This window comes from Astatotilapia calliptera, chromosome 16 (assembly GCF_900246225.1).
Source record: "Astatotilapia calliptera chromosome 16, fAstCal1.2, whole genome shotgun sequence".
NCBI classification, from domain to species: Eukaryota; Metazoa; Chordata; class Actinopteri; order Cichliformes; family Cichlidae; genus Astatotilapia; species Astatotilapia calliptera.
Genome location: NC_039317.1, coordinates 5,672,137 through 5,694,634, shown reverse-complemented (window position 1 = coordinate 5,694,634; position 22,498 = coordinate 5,672,137). Strand labels below are relative to the sequence as shown.

Below are 22,498 nucleotides of genomic sequence, written 5' to 3'. Positions count from 1 at the left end.
TACAAATTCCTTCCAATTTACACATGGTGATGTGATTTAAATGCAATATTCGTATATACATTTGTAAAAGGCTGCCTGGTTTAAAAAGAAGAGATCACCACAAAACACTGAACAGATGTGAACAAATCAGTTTATTTTAGTTTAAAGGTAAAATCATCTCTTTATGAAATCATTGTTTTATTCTCTATGTGAAAGAATACATACATCAAAAATAGTCAATATTTTCTTAGGGCAGAAAGAAACACGGAGCAATATTAAATACAAATGACTGGCTGCAAATCACTCGTATCTGCCAGGAGGCTTTGTTTTTTTTTATTATTCCTCCATATTTAACACAAACTCCTCTACTCACCAAAGGCTTTTGCATCATCGCTCAGGACAACGGTGCTGATAATAAGGTCATATCAAAGATGTGAGGACAGAAATAAATGTTTTAGCGATTTGCAGCTTTTCTGAGTAATTTGAAATGACTGATACTGAAATGAACAGATTTCTGTCCAACTGACTCCTGGCAAAGAGAAACATGCTGTTTTGGTCTAATTTACACACAATCAACCTTAGAAAACCTTTATAGAAAAAATTAACAGTGCAGTGAAGCCGCTCAGTTTATCTCCCGCATGAGAGCACTGACCTAAGATCAATCCTCATACCAAAATCACTCATTTGTTAAGAAGTGCCGTCCGACACAAACACACAACTCTTTGCTCAAGTAGGACAAGTTGGTTCAAAGTATTGGTTAAGATGCCACTGAAAGAAAACAATGTATAATGTGCTTATTAAAGTCTTCCTGTTATTTTATGATGAATGTTACCTGCATTATTATATTTGTAAACCTATAATCAGCTATAAACATTAATTTATAATGCGAACCCAATATGGGTAAATAGCAAAGTATTTTTTTCTTTTTTTTTCTTAAGTATTAGAGCAATCATATACTCAAAACACAAAGTAGAAACCTGCATTTGTTTTAACTTGTTCCCAGCAAAGCTGCCAGTCTGAAATCTGAATGTAAATAAGTAGAAATCCAAAAGGCCTCAGTGCAGGAAAAACTGTCACAACCAATTCAGTGAAAAGGACTACAAGTCTTTTTAAAAAGAAGTTTGTGATTTAAAACTACACAATAAAACTCTATGCTTGTTGCTGTGTGAGCTGAACGGGCCTCAACTAGTGATTACAATGAAACATGAACCAATCACATGCTTGCAAATACACAATCCAATCGATCATGTCAACACACACTGGTCAACACTCAAGTCGCAGCTCACTAACACTAAAACAGCCCGTACTTTGCCAGGTTAGAATTACTAATAGTCTGTTAAGCTCCACCCCCATAGTTACTATTGCTGTTGCTCTAGCCACTGACTGAAGGTATTTACACATGTTGACAAATCTTAAACATTAAAATGTGTAATGTCTTAAACACTTTAATACTTTCATCAATTGGTCAGGTTAAAAATAAAAATAAAAATCCAAAAAAAATGTTTTTAAGTTTATCTATTCACTTGAAAAATAACTGAAATTGTTCATTTAATAATACTTGTTAGGATCTAGAATGCATTTAATGTATGGCAAATATAGACCGGTTTCCATACAGCCTGAAACATTTTCTCAGCCAGTTACAGCTCTTTGCTTGCAGAGACACAACATAAGATCAGCTTCAACATAATGATGCGAGATATGAGGCTTCTGTGGACTGACTAATCAGACAGAACTTAAAATGATTTTCAACCATTTTCTGCACAAACAAAATTACATTTGGCCAAACATTTTCTTGATTGTGTTGAAAAAGGTTGGACAAACTTCTAAAACTCTAATTAATGTTGTGTACAAAATACAAAGGAAACAACCACCAACATCCCAAAGCAAACTCATACAAGAGAAATGCAGATCAGCTACCCCACACACAAAGCAGGAAGAGAAAAAACAAGCGTACATAAGGGCAAATATATTATTGTGAGCTTCCCATCATCCCATGCTACAGCAGATAAACCAGTTTTACCGAAACATCTAAAAAGACCTGAATGCAGCTAACTAGCTGCTTCAGTTACCGTATTGCTTTGTTTTTGTTTGTTTTTACATTGCTGGTTGATCAAAATTAATCACGTCACTAAAACAAAAAGAAAAAAAACATTTACTAAATTACAAGTGGAACCCGACTGATAAAAATTCAATATATCGGCCGATACTCTCACATATGAAACAAACACTTGTTTTGCGTAGTAATAATTTGAGTCCATACTAAGATAATATGGCACATCACTGTGACATATGTGTTATTTGTTTATGCTCTGCTTGGATCAGTTGGCTATTGTGTTTGTGGTGTTTTACGCTTCTTGTGTCTCAGCTGGGATAATGTGTTTTTATAGCGCACCTTTGCTGATTTAAACTCCACTGATTCAGTCTGTGGTATTCTATAATACAATACAATAATAATCACTGGCTGTATTAATAATTAACTGCTCTTAGAAACTCTAAAACAATGACTTAAGTGTAGCATAACAACAAGGCTGTTTATCTCATTGCTGAATTTGTGTTTGGATGGAAAATGTGAAAATTAAGGTGGTTTATGCTTCTTATAACTTCTGGAAAACTGTAATTTTGATTTCAACTGCCTGCTGGAACAAAACCATTAAGTTTCTCGATTTGTTAAAGGAATAGCTCAACGGTTTAGGACATGTTCAGAATGACAACAGGCTTGTGTTTGAATATTAAATATGAAACTGCAGTGGATTAGCTTGGCTAGGGAACAGCTAGCGTGGTCCTGTGAAGAGGTAACAAGATCTGCCTGGCAGCTTTAATGTTCACTAATATGCTCTAGCTTGTTTAATTTTTAATGCTTGAATTGTAAATATGAAATTCTGCATTTTTCAAATGTTGAATACAATACAAGAGATCGACTTGCTAGCTCTCACAGCTAGTTTGTAAAAGCATTTTGACACATTTTATCAATAATGATTTTAGGGAACAAAAAACATTTATTAAATGTTTATATAGTACTTAGAGTTGTGATTTTTAATATCATTAATGTGAAAAGATGAGGTGAATTTTCTTTGTTCCCAGTCCCATGTTAAGGTAAGCTAATCAAGCTGTAGCTTTATATTTTTAAAGCAGGCAATCTGATCATGCAACTCTCACAAATTAAACAAATGTATGTGTGAACTCACAAAACATCTGCAGTTCGTAACATCAGCGTCGTTCAGCCATCACGCACACACTGTGATGCAGCTTCTCAGGAAACGTCGAACTGCTCCTTTAACACTAAACTTTGTGGATTTTGTTTGATCAATGTTTTCCAGATTCTCTTTTGGCACAAATACATGTTGACTTTTTTTTAAAAAAAAAACAAAATAAAAATAAAACCAGCACATTAAATCTTAAATCATATCATTATCTGCCATCCAACAGTCAATACAGTGAAATGCTCTCAGAGGCCTTTTTACCCTGATTTCTTCCCACCCCCTACTGATTTGCCATCAGTCCCTCACAGTTTGACATCTAGGCATCAGTGTTTCCGTTCTCCTCCGGCTGCAGCTGCTCCTTTTCAATGCAGTCCTCCTGTGGGGGGCGGACTCTCTTAAAGAAACCCAACTGCACAGGAGAAGAAGAAGAAAAGAGGGCACAAGAGTCGGTTATATTTGGTAGTGAAAGTGGTGTTTCAGCCATTAATCTGACACAGAAGAGCAACGTCTGAACACACGTCTCAGTGTAAAACTACAGAAGCTTAGGAAAAAGGAAAAAAGCAGCACAAGAACAGTGACAATGGACATGTTTACTACCTTGTACATGATGAAGATAAGCAGCGCCAGCAGCAGCAGTCCTGCCAGCACAGCCAGAGCCACCACCCAGCCTGGCACTGGTGGAGGAGGCTCAGCCACCCAAACCACTGATACACTCACCTGAAACGAGACAAAACCAAAAACATACTTACTTCGTCCTGATCAGCTTAAAGTCATTATGCTGTTATAAAATGACCAATCTAACTCTTTAAAATATGCACTGTCCTTCCATCTGTGTTCCTTTAAGGCTGTTATAATAAATTCCTCAAGACTGGTATCAACTTGTTCCAACGCTTCATTAAGTCTACGGTCCATAATCTTTACGAAGAGTCGGGAGTCTAAATGCCAGCGAGTGCTTCCGAACACGCTGTGGACCTGCACTAACATGTTTTATCAGTGATTTAGAGACTGCTGTGTTATAGCAAAACACTGAAGAATGTGTTTTCTCTGACTGATTTAAAATCTAATATTAAGGGACTCCTACTGTTTATATGATTACATTTCATGTAGTTTATGTGAAAATATGAGCTCATTCAGAAATCAAGATTTTTTCTTTTGTTTTTTGTTTTTCTGCAGACAGGAACTGGTTTGTGTAACAACAAGGTGAGAGAGCTTATTTTTCATCTCCTTGCTGATAACGAGTCTACTGTCATGAGTCTGACTTCCTGCACTGAGAGGTTTTGTATGCTTGTTTATCTTTCTGTGAAATTCTTTGAACTTCAGAAGAAAACCATAACTTTAAAGTCACTAGTTTGCTACGTATTTCATTCATGAAACCTCCGTATATGTGCACACGCATTTTGTGTTGACTTTCTGTTTGTAGATAATTCTGTGTCTTCCATGCAGTGCTGATCATTTCTGTTTGTGTGTCTTACTGTGGTGCTATTGGATGGTAGCTCCATCTCCAGGTTCTTGTAGGGCATCTCGATCACACTGAAGCTAGCCGTTGATTGTATCACATAGGAACGATTCTGATTCTCAGGCTGAAAGGAGGGAAAAAAGTCACATGTCTGACAAATGAAGTCCAAAATGCTGAGGATAAATCACGACCTGGAGAATGGATATTACCTAACAACAGACATGTGTTCTTCAGCTATTAGAGAAATTAGGACAGAGGTTTAAAAATGTGACAGTCTGGGCAACACTGTTCTGGTTATTTGTTTACATTTTGGCAAAAAGTCCAGATTATGAATGTTGGATTAGCTACTAGCAACCACTGCATGTAATGCACCCATAGATGCACAGGCAGCCATCACTGGGTTAGTGCAACAGTGAAACTTTATAAAGACCAGCTTTTGTTTCTAAGACGTTGCACACATGTTCTGTTGTGTGATTAGATTCCATTTATTTGCATAGCACCAAATTGCAACAACAGTTGCTTCGAGGTGCTCTATATTGTAAGGTAAAGACACTACAATAATATGATGGAGACACACAGCAAACCCAAACCAGTGCATGTTGTGTTGTGTTAATCAGGAAAGGAAACAGAAAGAAAAGAGCATGCATTTATAATTTAAGAGAACACAGACACAGAGCTGGTTGCTGTGTTCAGTAACATTGCTCTGCCCTAACATAGGTGCTTTTATTTGATTACCCTGAGGAAGTTGTTGACATCCAGTCTGGAGTAGATGAAGAGGATGGCGTTCTTCCTCCTTTCTAGACGACCAACCTGACATTTCAGTGTCAGACACTTAGCTGTGTGGCAGTCCTACACACACACACACACACACACACACACACACACACACACACACACACACACACACACACACACACACACACACACACACACACACACAGAAACGTTTACATGTAGAGAAGCACAGCAGGAGTCAAATGAATGCTTTTCTTTAGGAACGCAATTTGATTGGGAGATGTCATCTAAAGCTGCTGGGATGCATCAGCTGTTCTTAGCACGATCAGGCATGAGTCAAGGTGTAATTTCATGTCATACAAATGGGTTATTCAAAGCATATGTGCTTGTGTAGATTTACCAGTGTCTGCAGGTCATTCTCTGCATTTCTGGACTCCAGATCTCTCCTCTGGCGGACGCTGTTTTGATTCCGTCCCTCCGACTCTCGTCCTCCAGGCGTAACAGTGCTGGTGTTCTTTGAAGTGCTCAATGGGTTCTGAAAGACACAGACACACAAAGAAAGGCTTATTTGTTGGAAACATGTAAGAGAAGGAGCACTGCCACAGCAGCACATTATTAATTGGAACAGCAGAAATACTTCTTATTGGTGTTTAAAGCTACTTTGTCTAATTACAAACTGAAGAATTCAACAAAAACTTTCACCACTAGAGGGCAGCTTTTTATCAGCTGGTGCTGACATGTTTGTTGGTCTGCGCTGCTGTTTGACTTTGAACATTTGATTTAGCTACCCCATTTCCTCAAGAGGCTTTGCCTTTTTCTCTCGCCACCACTGTAAGCAGGTGTGTCCTGTGATGATGTGGCCGCTTAACTGAAGGTTAAACTGACTCAGCATGTTTTGGTACAAAGTGGTATAAAGTACAGCCTGGCAATAGTTTAATGTCAGCTGATCTCTTTAAGATAATCCATGGTTGTGATAGTCATATTTTTAAGCACAAATTTAGAAGAAGTACCTTTAAGATCACAATTGACAAAACTGTGGAAAGAAGCTGTATGTTGTGAACTGTTTGAGTATTGGTGTGCATTTGTGTTGTTTCTGTATTTGTGTGCCTTACAGAGACATTGAGTGGGTTTATCTGTATGTCAGTGGTACAGTTGATGGGTCCCTCTGTGTCGTAGCTGGTGATGTAGAGCAGAGAGCTGTTTCTAAACTGGTACGGCCACTTGACCTCCAGCGCTGCCTTACTGAACGTACTGGGACCGTTGTTCAGGAGCTGTGAAAGGGGAATGCAAGTTTTAATCTCAGTCCAAAGAAATAAAAATACAGAAGAAATATTTTCAATAACCACTGGCATTAAATCTGTGACTGTGAAGCTCTAATAAATCATTTCAAAAAACAAAAAGCAGTTGAACTATACAATAATACCAAAAGGGTGGGAGACCAAGAAATACAGTCTCATATAGCATAATTCATTGTGAAATCATGAGGTCAGCTTGACCTACATTACATTATGCTTGCTGCTAATAATAATAATAATAATAATAATAATAATAATATTATCATCTTGTGCAGTCTTAGTTAAATCAGTGAGATAAAAAAAACAGAATCACCCGTCTCTCCCGCATGTTCGTGCACGTGTGTCTGTACCTCGTAGACGTGTACTATTTGTGGTCCGATGTCGTCACCGAATACAGGAGGGTCTCTCGGTTTCCAGTTGGCGATAGGAATAAACACCTGACCAGGAGATGAAGACCTGGAAACACATTTTAAGGAACAATGTGAAGCTGGAATCATAAAAACTTGTTTTTAAAGCAAGTTTCAAAGTCAGAGATATACCAGTTAAACGAGGGTGTAGTCAACACTTTTGTTTTTATAGTTGTACAAATTCTGTAGCTTTTAAAGCCTCATCCCTTTTTAAAGATGAGGCAACAAGCTTATCAATTATCATTATTATTATTTAAATACACTATTGGGAAAATCATATAAATTACAGCCTCTTCTTTTGAAGCTTCTTAAGCAGAAAGAGAAACACCTTCAGGAGCAGCAGTGTGTGTTTCTGTGCGTTTTACCCTCTGATGGAGACTTTAGCGAGTACAGCCAGTTTGATGACGCTGGTGACTTTGGGACTGGTGTTGTCAAACTGGTTAGAGCTGAAAAATCAACAACAAACAGTCACATTCACATGACCAAAAACAAACAAACAAACAAACAAACAAACAAAATCCCTAACCCCTAAATGTGTTAAAATAAACAACATCAGAATACAATGATCTAACCTTATTAAGATAACCTAACCTCGCACACGTCTCTGGACTGTAGATGGAAGCCAGAGTCACCTGAGAGAACCCACACAGACACGGGAGAAGACGTAGAGGCTGGATTTGAACCCAGGACCTTTTTGCTGCGAGGCCATCGTACTAACCACTGTGCCAGGTTTAGTTACATCAGTAATTCAAACTGCGCACAGGTCTGAATGCAATGAATGGTTGTCTGTCTTTATGATTCAGCCCTGCGGCAGACTGACAAATTGTCCAGGGGGAACCGTGCCTCTCGTCCTAGGACAGCTATGATAGGCTCTGCCAGAACCCTATCTTATGCGCAGCAACTCAGTCCTGGAGTCTGTTACATTTCTAATGTAAGGATCCTAAATTGGATAAGCTGAAGAAAATGAATGAATGGCTGGAGAAATATTACAACTTATTGATTACTCTATTCTTATTTGTAAAGCATCTAAAAGACATTTCAAAGAAGATATATGTCATAAAAAAGGCAAATAAAGATAAAGATAAAATAAAATGAAAGCCACTATTGAATAATAAGTCCAGTGAATGATGGTAATAAATACTAAAAAAAGTAAAATCCTGATTAAAAGTTCGAACCTGATGCTAAAGTGCTAAATTCTACATTTGTGCTTATCGTGAACAAAATGCTGTCAGTGCCATACTGCAAATCAAAGACATCACAACACTCAACTGCAACTAACTGACTGAAAATCTGTTGCTCCAACCTGACAAATAAATACAGTAATCACCAACAAAGTTGCTAAAATGTAGAGCTCATGAAAGAAATCAAAAATAAATCAGGAATAAGTCAAATGTAACGGATAATAATAAAGATAACTACCTTAAAAAGTTTAAGAATATGAGAAAAGGTTAAAACATAGTTAATCTGTACATGTCAAAGGTGATGACAAAAAGAGAGAAACGGCCTTCAGAAATCTCCTGGCACACATTTAAGGAGCAGTGAAACTGCTGTGCAGTACGAGTGTGTCGATGAGCTGAAGAGGAGGCGAACCAAAGACTGCTGAAAACCCTTCATTAACATACTTCTCTCTCTCTCTCTGCCACAGAAGTACAAAAACACTAACACAGAAGAATGTGAAGACGGAGCTGCTTCCTTCAGAGTTTCAGGGCTTTTGTCATTCAGATGAGCGAGACGAGGAAAACAGCTCTGCTTTAATGAATTAAGTGGGCTTAACACTCAGTCTGATTGCAGTTAGCTTCTATCACGCTAAACCTTCTGAGGTGTGTTGATGCTACTGTACCCTGATTTTCTTTTGTGTCCTTGGAATAACAGCAGAGTCCTTATCATTTCACACTGGATACAGGATGTACTGAAATCCTTCATTTTAAACACTTCTTGAGACTACCATTAATTCCTCATAATGACAAAATGAAAACTTTATTTATATTTTAGCCTTGATTTTAGTCTTTGTGTAACTTTTGCCTCTCTATACACCAGTGTTTGTGTGCTAATATGAAAAAGAAAACAAAAACTGAAGTGCTGTCAGTAGGTGGCACTATGCGGCACTCATTACAATTACCCAGAATTACCTACTGTTGATATTTCAGGCCTTCGAAGTAGTTCGACTCAATTTTGACCAAGGCCAGAGAGTCCATCATAGTGATTGTGTACAACAATTTTTAAACAACAGATCTGTTTAGAATGTATAAACAGCCCATTTGACTAATAACCAATGTTCCCTCTAAGCTGCGCAATTGCGCACTGCTGGCACACTCTCTGCACACAGAAAATCTGTGCTGCGCACAAAAAAAAAACTACCTGAATTGAAATTAAAATTAAAACTTTAACAATTCTGTTTTGCAGTGTGAGTCAGTGAGTGACTGGCTGCTCCCGTATGGGATTAGAACGATGCCACCTTATCCCATAGTCCAGCCAATGATGCGATTCACATTCGTATATACGCAGCTAATCAACGTCGTTGACAGACTATGACAGCGTCCTTATGTGCTGACACCGGTGTTTTAGCTAGCAAAGCAGCGTGGATGATGTGGAGTGAAGCCACGTTAATGACAACGTGTACAACCATTGGAGGTGTGAGCAGGACAGACGGAACAATTGACGGAAAAAGTGTCGACTTTATACCAGTTTTTAAATCGTGTTGATAGGCCACGTAAAACCAGAGATATGATAAAAATATTTTTAATGTTTGGTTTTCTTCCTGAATACCATCGTTGTTTATATTTACTGCGGGAAGAAACGGTAAAAACTGCGTTTTATAAGGAAAACGCTCGAAAACACTCTCCGCCTGTGAGCAAAAACATACTACTACTACTTACTTCCAATAGTGTGAACATACTACACAGGTCATGAACAAGATTTTTTAAATTTTTCATTGTAAGTGGGCTAAAGCAGTTATTTAAAAGTCGTCTAACATAAACATAAATGCTGTAATTTGATTATTTTAATAAACCATGTGACTTGGATGGATTTGATGCTGGCGTGACCACAGTGCACACGTCTAATGTTGCTCACAGTGGTCCGAGGGACCGCTCAGGGAGTTTGTTTGTTCACTCAGACACATGAAAAATTAGAGGGAACATTGCTAATAACCAAACTAAACTGATGATTAATCCTAATGAAATGTTTGTAATGCATTTTTCTACTAGTCACACATTGACTTTCATACAGCACTTTATCTACCTCCATGGCTCCATGGTCGCAGCAGATGGCCGCCCCTCCCTGAGCCTGGTTCTGCTGGAGGTTTCTTCCTGTTAAAAGGGAGTTTTCCTTCCCACTGTTGCCAAAGTGCTTGCTCATAGGGGGTCATATGATTGTTGGGTTTTTCTCTGTATCTATGAAGCGCCTTGAGGCGACTTATGTTTTGATTTGGCGCTATATAAATAAAATTGAATTGAATTGAATTTAGAATCAACAATTAACCTAACACGTGCATTTTTGCTGGAGTACCCAGCAGGCAAAGGAGGAACATGCAAGCCCCACACAGAAAGGCCCCAGCTGGGATTTGAACCAGGAACCTTCTTGCCCTGTTTCCTAACCACCCCACCACCCTATTACAGCTCTTGTTTCTGTGTGAAGGCACCATCTGACCTCGTTATGACCTTTGTTCTTATGTGTACCACATATGACCACTCCTACACAGTTTTACTGTTCCCCAAGATTTAAAATCCACCTGATCTGAACCGATTCAGGTCGAATTTGTCCAGGAGCAGTCTCGGTGTACAAACATTTATAGCACCTATACAAAAGCGTAGCATCCAGGGTATTTTTGCTTCTATCAAATATCAAAATGGGTTAAATTTGATGAGTTAAAGCAGGGTCAGAACAAAGAGACCAAACACTGTTCCGTACCTGACTATCTGCAGGTCAAAGCGGACAGATGTGTCGTCCTCTGATAGCTGTTGCACGCTGAACCCCAACTCAGCCACCATCTGACCAATGAGAGCACAGGGACAGGGACAATCAGTGAGCAGGAGGATGCAAGAAAATCCAGCAGACATCACTAGACTTGATTTGGTGAACAAAGGTCACTCAAAATAATCGAAACTTCATTACTGACGTATTCTGATTTTAAAGCTGCAGTTCAATATATTTGATTCAAATATTTATTCGGGCAAATCAAATGTGCTTTAAAGTTTTCTTTCCCTTCTGATCAACTTCCAGTTGGACCAACTCCTATGTGTGTGTGTGTGTCTTTACATGCACCGATCACTGACCTTAGTTCCTCCCTTCATGGGGTTTCCAAGGTCACACACCACCATTTTAGTCTGGTTCTCTTTCTTGTAGGCGCAGGACAGCCTAGACAGGGCCTAAGAAAAATAAGACATCACTGATTATTACAAGAATTATTACCAGCTCAATGATGAACTGGATTGTACAGTAATACTTTATGAACAAACATTCCAATGCAAGAACTTTTCAGCTTTATTTCTCAAAGTACAGCAGCAGGAAAATGTATCTCCTCACTTCAAAGTGAACATTAAACTGATTTTGCCTGAATCTGGGCAAAGTGGAGTGGTGTCTGTATTACCTGACTGCGACCGCTGAAGTCAGCCTGCTGCGGAGGGTAGATGTGGAGTTCGGCCTCGTAGGCTCCCTCGCCTTGATTCTCAGCTGTGATCTCCAGGGTCAGAGCGTTATCATCGCCAATGTAAATCTGGTCACGGTCACTGAAGGGAGGCAAAGAACACTAAACTGAGGGTTTCAACCTAAATTTCCGTCCTGATTTCATTGGCAAAACTTTTTGGTTTAACTTAGGTTGAGTTTGTTTTCTCACCTTTTAACCGACAGCTTGAGGTCAGGTTTGCAGATGTTGTCAGGCCCACAGTCCAACAGGATATGAACCTGATGGAGAGAAGAGCAAAGATGAAGATGTTCAGTATCAAAGAACGATAAATAAAAGGAGTCATTCAGTATTGTTTGGTCCAAACTACTATAAAGCCTTCATTATCAAAAAAATTTATTGTGAACTATCATTCTCTACATGCCAACATGACTACCAAAGGCCCTAAAAGTCACAGATCGCTGTTCATTCATTGAATAAGCTGCACATACTTACCTGTTTGTTGATTTCGGATGGAGATGACATGTCAACAATAGGCTGCAATCCCGTTTTGTCTGCAGCCTGCTGGTAGTTCATACTGTACTCCATTGACACTGAGATGGGAGTGATCTTATCCCGGAACTCTCGATTATCCTGACAGAGCAGGAGGAAACATAAAGAGCCATGTTTGTAAATCCATTCCTGGGAAGCATTTTCCTTTTATCCTTCAAACTTTGAAAACCTCTGTGGTCACAAATCCAGTTAACATGCATCTCTAAAAGCATCTTTCATCCTGTGTTAGTCCTGTGATCCTAAACCGTGTGACTCGCTCACCAGGTAGACCCACTGCTCCTCGCAGGTCGGCCCTTTGCCGTTGGACACGGTCGTGTCTTTGGAGTACTGAAAGGTGCCACTGTGCAGGAAGAAGACACGCTTAGTCGTCTCCTTCTGCTTCAAGCGGTCCAACATGAGGTGCACTCGGAAAGCTGGGAGAGTTATTAGACAAAATGTGAATGTTGCACCGCCACAACTAATGCAACTCTTCTTGTTGTGCGGAGGGAAAATCGGATGTAGCTTCTGCAGATTTACTTACTGAGCAGGTTTGGAGCCCTATGGCCGTTGACCTTCAGACAGTACTTCACCTTAAAACTGAAAAACAACACATGAGTCCCCCCTAATAATGTTTAACAATGATGTTTCAATCAGTTATTGACAAAAATGCACAGCAAAGGATGACTGTAGGTGTTTATGTGTGCAGGCGAACCGAACGTATTGACAAGAAAAAGAAAAAACCTGTCAGAAAAGACTACAAGTACATGTTTTAGTAGAAATGTGACTGCTCACCATGATACAGGTGTGCTGGTATTAGACAGTGTGCAGTTCTTTTCCTCAGGGTTGATGATCAGGGGTGTGATGTCCAACGTGGCATTTACACTGATCACTGGACGGGCTCTGTACATGCACAACACACCGAGGTTAGGTCAGTGACAATACAAGCAACAAAAAAGTTGCTTATTAAGATGAAAGATTTTGATGAAAGACTAATCGACTGTTACAGCTCTAATCAAGCATTTAGCATTTTACAAATGATTTTTAAAAGTATATTTAAAAAATTGCCTTGTAAGGTGCTCAAGGCAGAACACATTAAGACAGACAAAAGTATTTAAAAACCACACAGCATCATGTCACATGGCTGCCATGGCTGCTGGGACAAAGCTGTTTTTAAACCTTGTTGTTCGTCCTGCATTTGGTTTGTTTTGGAAAATTAAGTATGGAAAAACAAGCTTTTAGGAATTCCAGTGAATATGTGGACACTTTTACTTAATGTTCTAGGCCTTAAACCTGCATTCTTCTTAATGTCCAGCAGGGGGTCGACAGCTGTTGTTGCAACAAGTCTCTGCAAAACTCTCCTTTAACTTGATCTGAGTACATGCCTCCATAATGACTGCATGATCTACATCACTGATTCTACTGTACATTTTAGAAAGCAGTTATTGCAATTGACAGCTGAGCGTACAGTGCCCCAGTCAGAAACCCTTCCACTCACTCATCACATCTGGTTTCAAGACCTCAACAATGGAAACACTCCATGCACATCGGGTTGTTCTAAGCGGTTATGAATGAGTATGACTGTATGAAAAGGGTTCACATTAAACATTTAGGATATATATGTACATAAATATTAACAAACAAAAACAAATGAGCACGGGGATGAAGGTTGAACGTGTCCTAATAGCATCTGTAAAGCCAGTAGGAGCTGAATGAAAACAGCAGCTCTTTCATATCAGAGGTGGCCTTGCTCATTAAACTCATCAGCTTCTATCAGAAGCATTACAGACACACACACAGTCACAGCAGGCAAGCACACTCACACACGCAGTGTAGATTAAGGATTTGATTACCTGTACAAAACGGCTTTGTCTGCTCCAAACACTCCAACTATTAAATCTGTGGGGCAGAAACACACATCAGCTCTTTTTCACAGCACAGCTACTGACATTCATTTGCCTCCTGCTGTGCTTCTCTACATGTACACGTTTCTGTGTGTGTGTGTGTGTGTGTGTGTGTGTGTGTGTGTGTGTGTGTGTGTGTGTGTCTTTACCTGGATATCCATTCTGGTCTATGTCAGTATTTCCAGACATGGAGTACCCAAAGCTAGGGGGCATGTAACTGGATGCCCATTTGCCCTCCAGGCGCTGAGAGATGAGGCAAACATTTCAAATTAAAAGTTTATGTTGGAGCTCTTGTTGCTATAGTAGTAAACGTCCTTTCAGCTAAAAATTATAGCACACCAACGTGACTGGGAGGATGTGGGAAGGCCACATCGACGTGACCAGCTGCACAGTGGTCAGAACTGAATCCAGTTATCTAAATCAGCTGATTTGAAAGTGAAACTAAAAACAAACATAACTAAAATAGTTCTTACAGCCATTCTTTGAATGTCTAATCAGGGTTTTATGGTAATCCCAGACTAACTGTGAACCAGTTTAAGTGAAAACTTTATGTTTGCTGTATTTTCAGTGAGGTTAGAATCACTGGTTTCAGCAGTCTTTGCCTGTGACGACTTCAGAGTGTGGGCAGGATTTTCACTGTGTACAGCGCTTCACACCATAAACACTAAACAGAAGTCTTAAAAATGAAAACAAAGAATAAAAGTTGTCACCTATATAACATTTACAAAATCCAGTTACTGTAGAAATCTAACTATAAGCGGGTAACTAAAGTGTATATAAACACAGTGAATGGAAGGGGCAGGTGTGGCATTTACCTGGGATGGTGATGCTTTGGGCCCCTGAGGGCTGCCATTATGGATGTAAACCAAGCCATTATGGTTGGGGCCTCCGTAAGGAGCAGAGATGGCCACATCTGGACAAGAGTGGAGGGAGATGTGGAGTGGGTAAAGAACTACTGTGTAGATGTCAAGGTGAAAAGCAGCTGATGCATTTACTAAATCATGTATACTTCAGCAGGGACCTGTGTCTGTGTTTGTATCCACACATATGTATCTGTGGACAAATTTCAGTTTTAAACCGCTGTTTCAACTGGTCTTCATCATCAAAGGGATGTGTGGGGGCTTGAACTGGTTAGTGGCTCACTTTATCCTCACAAAGACAGAAAGAGCTAAAACACCGGAGGGGGAGAGGGTGGTGTGTTGTGGTGCTCTCTGTTACCATTGTAGCCATCCATGTTCAGGTCTCCTAGCGCTGCAATGGCAGAGCCATATCTGGCGTAAACTTCGGACCCAGTGAGCAACCGAGGTGGTTGGAAGGAAAATCCACCCCGACCAAGATAGACAGACACCTGAAGAACACACACACACACACACACACACAGACACACACACACACACACGGTTTTAACAAACTGAAGCCTAACAAAAAACTCCACATCTTTTATATTTTGCTCATATTTTAGAAAGATTTACCCTTTGCCTTAAATTTGTGTTACAGTATTAATATTTTAAAATTAGTGCTGCCAGCGTTAATCTCATTAAAATGATGTTAACGCCATAACTGCAGTAACGCGGCAAATCTCCATTAGCAAGTTAGCACGGGGCGATCCGTGCTAACTTGCTGCATGCTTTGATGCCGTGCAGCCCTACGCCTTAGCTAACTCTTGTTAACTTCATTTTAACAATATTAACACTGACAGCACTATTTTAAAATAGCTTCATACTTCGGCACAGAGTTGTTAATTTTCTAATTACTTCTTACAAATTTGATGAGTTTCCAGCTAAATATATTTGCTTTCTTTAATAAAAAACAAAGAAAGCACAGTTCACCTAATCTGTCAAACACTTTTACAGTATGAGTATGTATGTATGCACATATGCAACGGATGCTCTGTGTGTGCCTACCTGTCCCACCTCCCTCAGTTTTCCATCTGAGCCCCTGTCCATGAAGAGAGGAGCTCCAACGAACACATCCATATTACTGACAGACAGATGAAACACAAAATAAGAACACCAGATTACTTATTATTTGATTATATTAATTTAATATTCATTCATCTGCATTTTATATTTATAACTAAAACACAGTGTATCCATATTATTCTAAGGGCAAAGCGTCTGTCATCCTTTACATCCCTTTGTGATCTGTTTGACACTAAGAAGAGTGCTTGTAGAGAGGACAGAGATGGCACAAGAACGGGTGAAAAGGCTGTTTAAACAAAACTATACACCGAGTCATCGAATCGCTCAGTATGGAGTGATTTTATCTCAACTGCTTTTTTACTTTAGAAGGTGCCGTGCAGCATTGCTCCATCAACAACAGCGGAAAGACTTAAATGTCACTCAGAAGACATCAGAGCTGTGTCGACTGATAAACAACAACAACTCTAGTATCACATTTCCACGATGTTACCCACATTTCACCCACTCTGATTCTTTGCCAGATAAATAGATTTTAATAGATTTACTGACACTCATTATTTCCTCTTTCTTAAACGCACCAATAGAGACCAACCAGCTGTTTATCATCATCAACCAGTTAACACAATACTCTCACAACAGGAACAGATGGGAACAAGCAGTCAGTGTTTGTTAGCATGCTGAACAGAAACACTGATAAGATGGTCAAACATCCTCTGAGAGGTTTGGTGGTTGTGTTTGATAATTTTCACCACTTCCTTAAAGCGATGGCATTAGCACCCAGCTTCTCTCACACCACTTATTTTAGTTGGCACACAACTAAACACGTAAACAAGTGTATGAACCACCGCAAACTTCACAAACGTGTAAAGTCTCGAAACACTCCAAATTTAGCCGCGTTCTGGTTTCACTTAAAAGAGGCCATCAAAGCTCAAGCTGACAGCAAAGTGAACAGTGTTGAAGTTTGAGCGTTTCCAGAGGTCAAAAGCAGTTGTAAAAAGTCTTCAATGTGCTTTTAAATTACCCGGGAGCTCTCGCAAGAGAAAATAACAGAGCTCACTTCACTATCGAGGGTACAAGTACACCAAAGCCTACTTTAGAGACGCATTAATATAAAAATATCTGCCATTCATATTTCCCCCAAACACTACCCAAGCTGGACAAACATTAGCTCTTCTAAGTGTCAGCTCTTGTCATTTTAATGGTGATTGGAAGTAGGATTCAGATATTTAAAGAAAAATGGATTCCGGTTTAATATGTAGCTTTAACACGGCAGAAAACACTGATACACACTCACACATACACACAGAACCACACCAAATAGCAGCAAAACACAGCAAATAATACCCCCAACTGCCACCAACTGCAAAGAGAGACAGTTCAGTGGAAATATGTTGTCATCCTATTGTTGCACTGTGGTGACAAAAATTGTTCTGCCATAAATTCCATGGATGGTGCTGTACGGATATCTACGTACAGAAGAATATATCTATTCTTTTATTGGAGGGCTTGTCTTAAACCACAGATGGGGAAATTGTATGAGCACACACAAACACGTACTCACCCGTCATTGTTGACATCAAAAGCTGCAACTGAATGTCCAAAGTACGCAGCCATCTACAAGATGAGAGCGAAGGAGAGTCGAGGAGATGGAATCATGAGTTTACACAAGAAAACACGCAGTCACAAACATTTTGGTCAGATTGGAAATCTTTAGATTGAACTTTTTATTTAAGTATATTATATTAGCATTACAAAATCAAAAGCATTTATTGCCTGTCAGACTACTGTGGCCTTTTGAAGTTAATAGTCTTTAGGAACTCAATGTTATATCTCTGTAAATAGTTGTGATGTAATGGCTGCATCTCTGATACAAGCTAGAATGATGTTTCTCCTCGTAAAGAAACACAGTCCATCAGCGGCTTCTGAGTGAAATAAGAGGCCGTTCTCAAACCACAACCCAGTGACTAGCACAATGATATCAGAGGTGAGATCGCATAAACAGAAGACATTCAGAGAAAACTAAAGGAGGAGTGAGAGGCTTGACGTCAGGGAGAGGCGTCTGTCTCTTTAAAGAGAAAGCAGGCAGCAGGAAGCTGAAAAGTGAGGTTACAAGGTTCAGAGAGGGAGCTATGGTGGACAGACAGGAAAACGAAGAGGAACTAATTAACTCGAGCGATGACAGTCTGTTTTCCTCCCCACCCTCCTCCCCCTCTGCTACATCTGCATCTGGAGCAGTTTACATCTTGATTTAAGATCAGTGTTCACAGGATCTTCTACACCTAAAAAGATCCAAAGCCTGGTTTCTTCAACCCTTCAGAACTACCAAAATAATAATACAGTGGATACAGGAGCAGCTCTCTTCTTCTTGCCATCTGACACTGACCATTACTAAAAAGGCATCCAGCACGTTTCTTTGTGGTAGCAGGAAAAACTGCTCTGTTCTTCTGACATTTAGGTGTTTTACAGCAAACTAAAAAAACATTTGCAGCTCACTGAGATGCTTAATGTGCAGCTGAATATAACCCCTCTGTGTAGACATGATCGATCATTTTTCTCAATGTAATAAGTGAATATCATCTGGATTACAGCTTCTTGAAAAGTAACTGTTGGTGAACAGCTCATTAATAAACCACAATCAGACCGTATTTCAAAGCAGGTTCAAAACGGTATAGTACAAGCTGTTACATTACAATGCACGCTGATGCTCGTCTCCTCCAGGCAACCAAACACCCGTGTCAACTTCCAATATTTCTAACTGGCCTCGTGCAATCTGTAAACTGATCTAGAACGCCTGCTGATTTTTTGTTTTTCTCCACCCCTTGTTTTACTGATTATATCCTCAGGGGCAAACCCACTTTGAAACATGCAGCTGTGGCTTTCTGTGCCACAGAGTATGGCTGTCCCACAACTCACCTGTGACCCTGTGAAGTTGATCATGGACTCCATGACTGCGCCGTTAAAGATGTTCACCTAAAACATCGAAACACAGGACAGATCAGCAGCTAAATCCCCATTAACGCTTTTAGAACTCAGCAGTGCTGCTGTGCATCTCACAATAATAAAGCATCTTCTGCTTCTGTTATTGACATAACACATTTACAGTAATAACACAGAATCATCAAATGTCAGCAGCACCGTTGAATCCAGCTTTGTGCACTGGTTCCTAATCTAAGGGTCCAGCCCCTCTAAAAGTTTACCAGACATTATGAAAGGGAAAAAAAATCTGTTTCTGCTATACAACTTTCTCTGATCTTTGCCACTTCTTCACTTATGCAGTAATAAGCCAGTGCAAGCAGTTTCACTGGTTTATAATAGCCCACATCAGCTGCATTATACCCTTGGCTCCAACAATTACTTAAAAATTAATCAACAAACCTCAATATTTATATCCTGGACGTGACTCCAAACTACAAAATTAAACCCAAGAGAGATTTGTACTTCATTATGTCTTCTTTTCTTACTCTTTTCTATCCGGTCATTAAGTCTGACGTCACTATCAGTGTCTGGACCTAAACTCTGCTGCAGGTCCATATATCAAACGATCACTATGGCATTACTGAGAGTTGAAAAACTGTCTAAAGTCTTTCATCTTTAATAAAATGATCAGCGTTCTGCTCTACCAGGTGTAATAATTGAGTTTAACATCCAGGCATCCATGAAAACGGAATTTATGACATTTAACGGAGTTAGAAGTTAGAAGCTAGCGAGCTAACTTCCTGCTATCTAAATACAATATAGCATGTCCTGACTGCGGGGTTTTGGAAACAAATGAAAACGTACAGCTCTGCTATCACTTCCAACATAAATGAAGACAGAAAACTAAACAGCAGTGACGTTTGTAGGGTTACTGAAGTTTGGCTAGCTGGTATATAATGATGTGCTACATGACCGCTAGCGACACATCTATGTTAGCATAATATAAACAAGCTAACTTTTTTTCCACTCGATAAAAGTTAACGTGAGTGTTCTCGGTGATCAGGAACAAATGTAATCGCATGGCAGGATGCTGTAAAAGGACCAAACTTCAGCCAGGAGAACAACTGAGATAATCCATCCACAATACGAGGTTAGTCATTCATATACTGCTGCATGGGCTGGGCTGTAGTTACATCCTATGGTTTTAAAAGCTGAGCTTAAATAAATGATTAGCGGTAATAAAAGCCGAGGGAGGTCAACAGTGATCACTGACTGTTTTAGGAGCTTTTTGAGATCAAATAGAAGAAAATACATAACATTAAACATGTTAACAACACAAAAGCCATATTAAACGCAGACTACTTTAGGCCCAGAAGTAGGATTCGTCACGTCATCACTTAACGACCGGATACACATGGTGCTGTAGACAGTGCTGTATTTTTAGCTTATTTTTCTCTGTGTTTTATTTGCAATGCAATATGAAGCCACAATGATTAATATTTAACAGCAAGCTTATGTTTCCTAATGAAAAAAAATCTTAAGTCTTTAAAGTGTGGGTTTATTACTCTAACCATATGTAATGAACATAAGAAGAATTGAAGTTAGTCTTTGTAACTGAAACTCTGAACTCTCAATAACGGTTTGCTTTAAATTGTTATACAACTAGATGAAGAGAAACCACCAATCATCCAATCACAGCTTGAGCTTGAGAAGACTGACAGTGAATATCTGAAGCAGAGCACTAGCTGATAATTGTTGGTTAGATGCTATGAAGCACTCTGCCTAAAGCCCTGAGGTAGGTACACTCTCTGACCACAGACTGACTGGATAATATGCATGTCCTGCACTATGGAAGCTCTAGGACAACAGCCGTAACTTGGCATAGTTCAAACATTGAGAAGTGTGTGTGAGCTTGTAACACTTACATAACCCAGCGCCTTCTCCCCCCTCGGTACTCCAGTCACAAAATCTGTGGAAGCATAAAAAGTTGAACAGATAGACACTAACAGACTGGTTATCATCTAACTACAGATGTGACTTTTTTTGCTATTGCTTCAAATATTGCTGTTATAATTATGCCATTGACTTGGTTTATATGAAAATCAAAAAACCCAACACTGTTACATTTACTGTGGCTTTAAAAGGGAAGCTGGGCGTCCACGGGACACTGCCTTTAAAAAACAGAGCAATTAATTCAACTCACTCCGAGCCTTTTCTTTATAAGTGTGTGAAAACTGTGTGAACATTTCACACTGGTGTATTTGCAGTACACTTGCATTATATAAATCCCCTTCATTATCCCTCTTACCGTCCTTTCCATCGCCATTGAAGTCTGCAACTGTCACAGAGTATCCTGTGAACACAATCACAGAGTCTCTCGGTCAAACTGTTCAAATTTTCTGGGGTTTGATCGTTTCAAAAAATGTTTAAAGATGCACAAGGACCTCTAAATAAGAATTTGTGTATATAATTCAAACATATTGTAATTTACAGGCACATTCTCAAAAGCTAGACACACTAGAAAAGTTCATCCTCTGTGTTTGGATCGTTCTCAAAGCTTGCAGCTGCAACGTTGTAATTTGTGTAAATGCTTTACTGTTAAACTTTGCTTTCATAGTTTTATATTTGACAGTTATTTATTTTACACATAAAAAAACTCAAGCAGCAGGTTTTTTTTTTTTTTATCTCTTTATACCAGGTCCTGCTTGTAGACCAGCACTAATATGATGATCACAGACTACATGCAAAAGATGGATTCCACCCACTGGTTAACAAAGAGCTCTGAGACATAAACATAGAAGTTATGAAAATCTGACTGAAGGTGTGTACGTGATTGTGTAGTTACCAAGATAACTGTCGTCATACTGGGCATTGGCTGACTTGGTGGAGAGCGTGTTTCCATAACGGGTGAAGTAATCATTAGTGAAGCGGGTAAAAATCTCTGAGACGTCATCCGAGATCAGCTGACCTGAAGAGAGAGGAGGAGAGAGAAGAAGAAAAGACAGAGGAGACGGCATGGAGGAGAACAAGAAGAGCAAAGCAAGACAGAACACAAGGAAAGAGTGAGGATAGAGAGCAAGAGAGAAAAAAAGATGGAAAAGAAAAATGTTAGAGCACAAGAGACAAAAGTGAAAAAACACCAGCAATTTAGGGGAACAGAAAAAAAGTGAAGGAGGTAAAGGGCAGAAAGAAAAAGTTCTTTCACATGTGTGTTTACACACTGACGCACTTTTGGTGTCGAGAAAAAAACAAAAAACATACAACTTGTAATTAAAGGAGCCACAGAGACGCAGCATTAACAGCTATCAAATCAGAAACAACAGTGTGGAGTGTGTAACTGTGAGTGCTGACTCAACAGGAAACAATCATTAGGCTAACACAGGAAGGCGCAGGAAGGCGCAGGAAGACTATGACCATAAAGGGGGGAAAAAAAATTGTGTGACTGACTCAGCGTTCGGGGTATAATCCATGTCACACCCTCTAATATCAGATGGCCAGACAAACATTACAAAATGCTGCTCAGATATAGAAAGAC

At 39.5% G+C, this 22,498-nt stretch overlaps 1 protein-coding gene across 1 annotated transcript in view; it reads right to left on the bottom strand.

Annotated features, from left to right (window-relative positions):
* Nucleotides 1-112: 112 nt before the first annotated feature.
* The window catches only part of itgav (integrin, alpha V), a 38,939-nt gene continuing 16,553 nt past the window's right edge, over nucleotides 113-22,498 (bottom strand). Inside the window, exons 7-32 of the mRNA XM_026143871.1 lie at nucleotides 21,809-21,931; nucleotides 21,272-21,316; nucleotides 20,889-20,932; nucleotides 18,961-19,017; nucleotides 17,609-17,661; nucleotides 16,030-16,105; nucleotides 15,344-15,473; nucleotides 14,941-15,038; nucleotides 14,275-14,368; nucleotides 14,075-14,120; nucleotides 13,017-13,124; nucleotides 12,766-12,821; nucleotides 12,507-12,658; nucleotides 12,189-12,326; nucleotides 11,907-11,974; nucleotides 11,661-11,799; nucleotides 11,347-11,439; nucleotides 10,982-11,061; nucleotides 7,438-7,518; nucleotides 7,016-7,121; nucleotides 6,483-6,641; nucleotides 5,771-5,905; nucleotides 5,371-5,484; nucleotides 4,652-4,759; nucleotides 3,777-3,896; nucleotides 113-3,588 (exon numbers count right to left, since the gene is read on the bottom strand). Coding sequence (XP_025999656.1) covers nucleotides 3,496-3,588; nucleotides 3,777-3,896; nucleotides 4,652-4,759; nucleotides 5,371-5,484; nucleotides 5,771-5,905; nucleotides 6,483-6,641; nucleotides 7,016-7,121; nucleotides 7,438-7,518; nucleotides 10,982-11,061; nucleotides 11,347-11,439; nucleotides 11,661-11,799; nucleotides 11,907-11,974; nucleotides 12,189-12,326; nucleotides 12,507-12,658; nucleotides 12,766-12,821; nucleotides 13,017-13,124; nucleotides 14,075-14,120; nucleotides 14,275-14,368; nucleotides 14,941-15,038; nucleotides 15,344-15,473; nucleotides 16,030-16,105; nucleotides 17,609-17,661; nucleotides 18,961-19,017; nucleotides 20,889-20,932; nucleotides 21,272-21,316; nucleotides 21,809-21,931 — 2,516 coding nt within the window. The 3' untranslated portion in view covers nucleotides 113-3,495. The remainder of the gene's footprint in view (nucleotides 3,589-3,776; nucleotides 3,897-4,651; nucleotides 4,760-5,370; nucleotides 5,485-5,770; nucleotides 5,906-6,482; nucleotides 6,642-7,015; nucleotides 7,122-7,437; nucleotides 7,519-10,981; nucleotides 11,062-11,346; nucleotides 11,440-11,660; nucleotides 11,800-11,906; nucleotides 11,975-12,188; nucleotides 12,327-12,506; nucleotides 12,659-12,765; nucleotides 12,822-13,016; nucleotides 13,125-14,074; nucleotides 14,121-14,274; nucleotides 14,369-14,940; nucleotides 15,039-15,343; nucleotides 15,474-16,029; nucleotides 16,106-17,608; nucleotides 17,662-18,960; nucleotides 19,018-20,888; nucleotides 20,933-21,271; nucleotides 21,317-21,808; nucleotides 21,932-22,498) is intronic.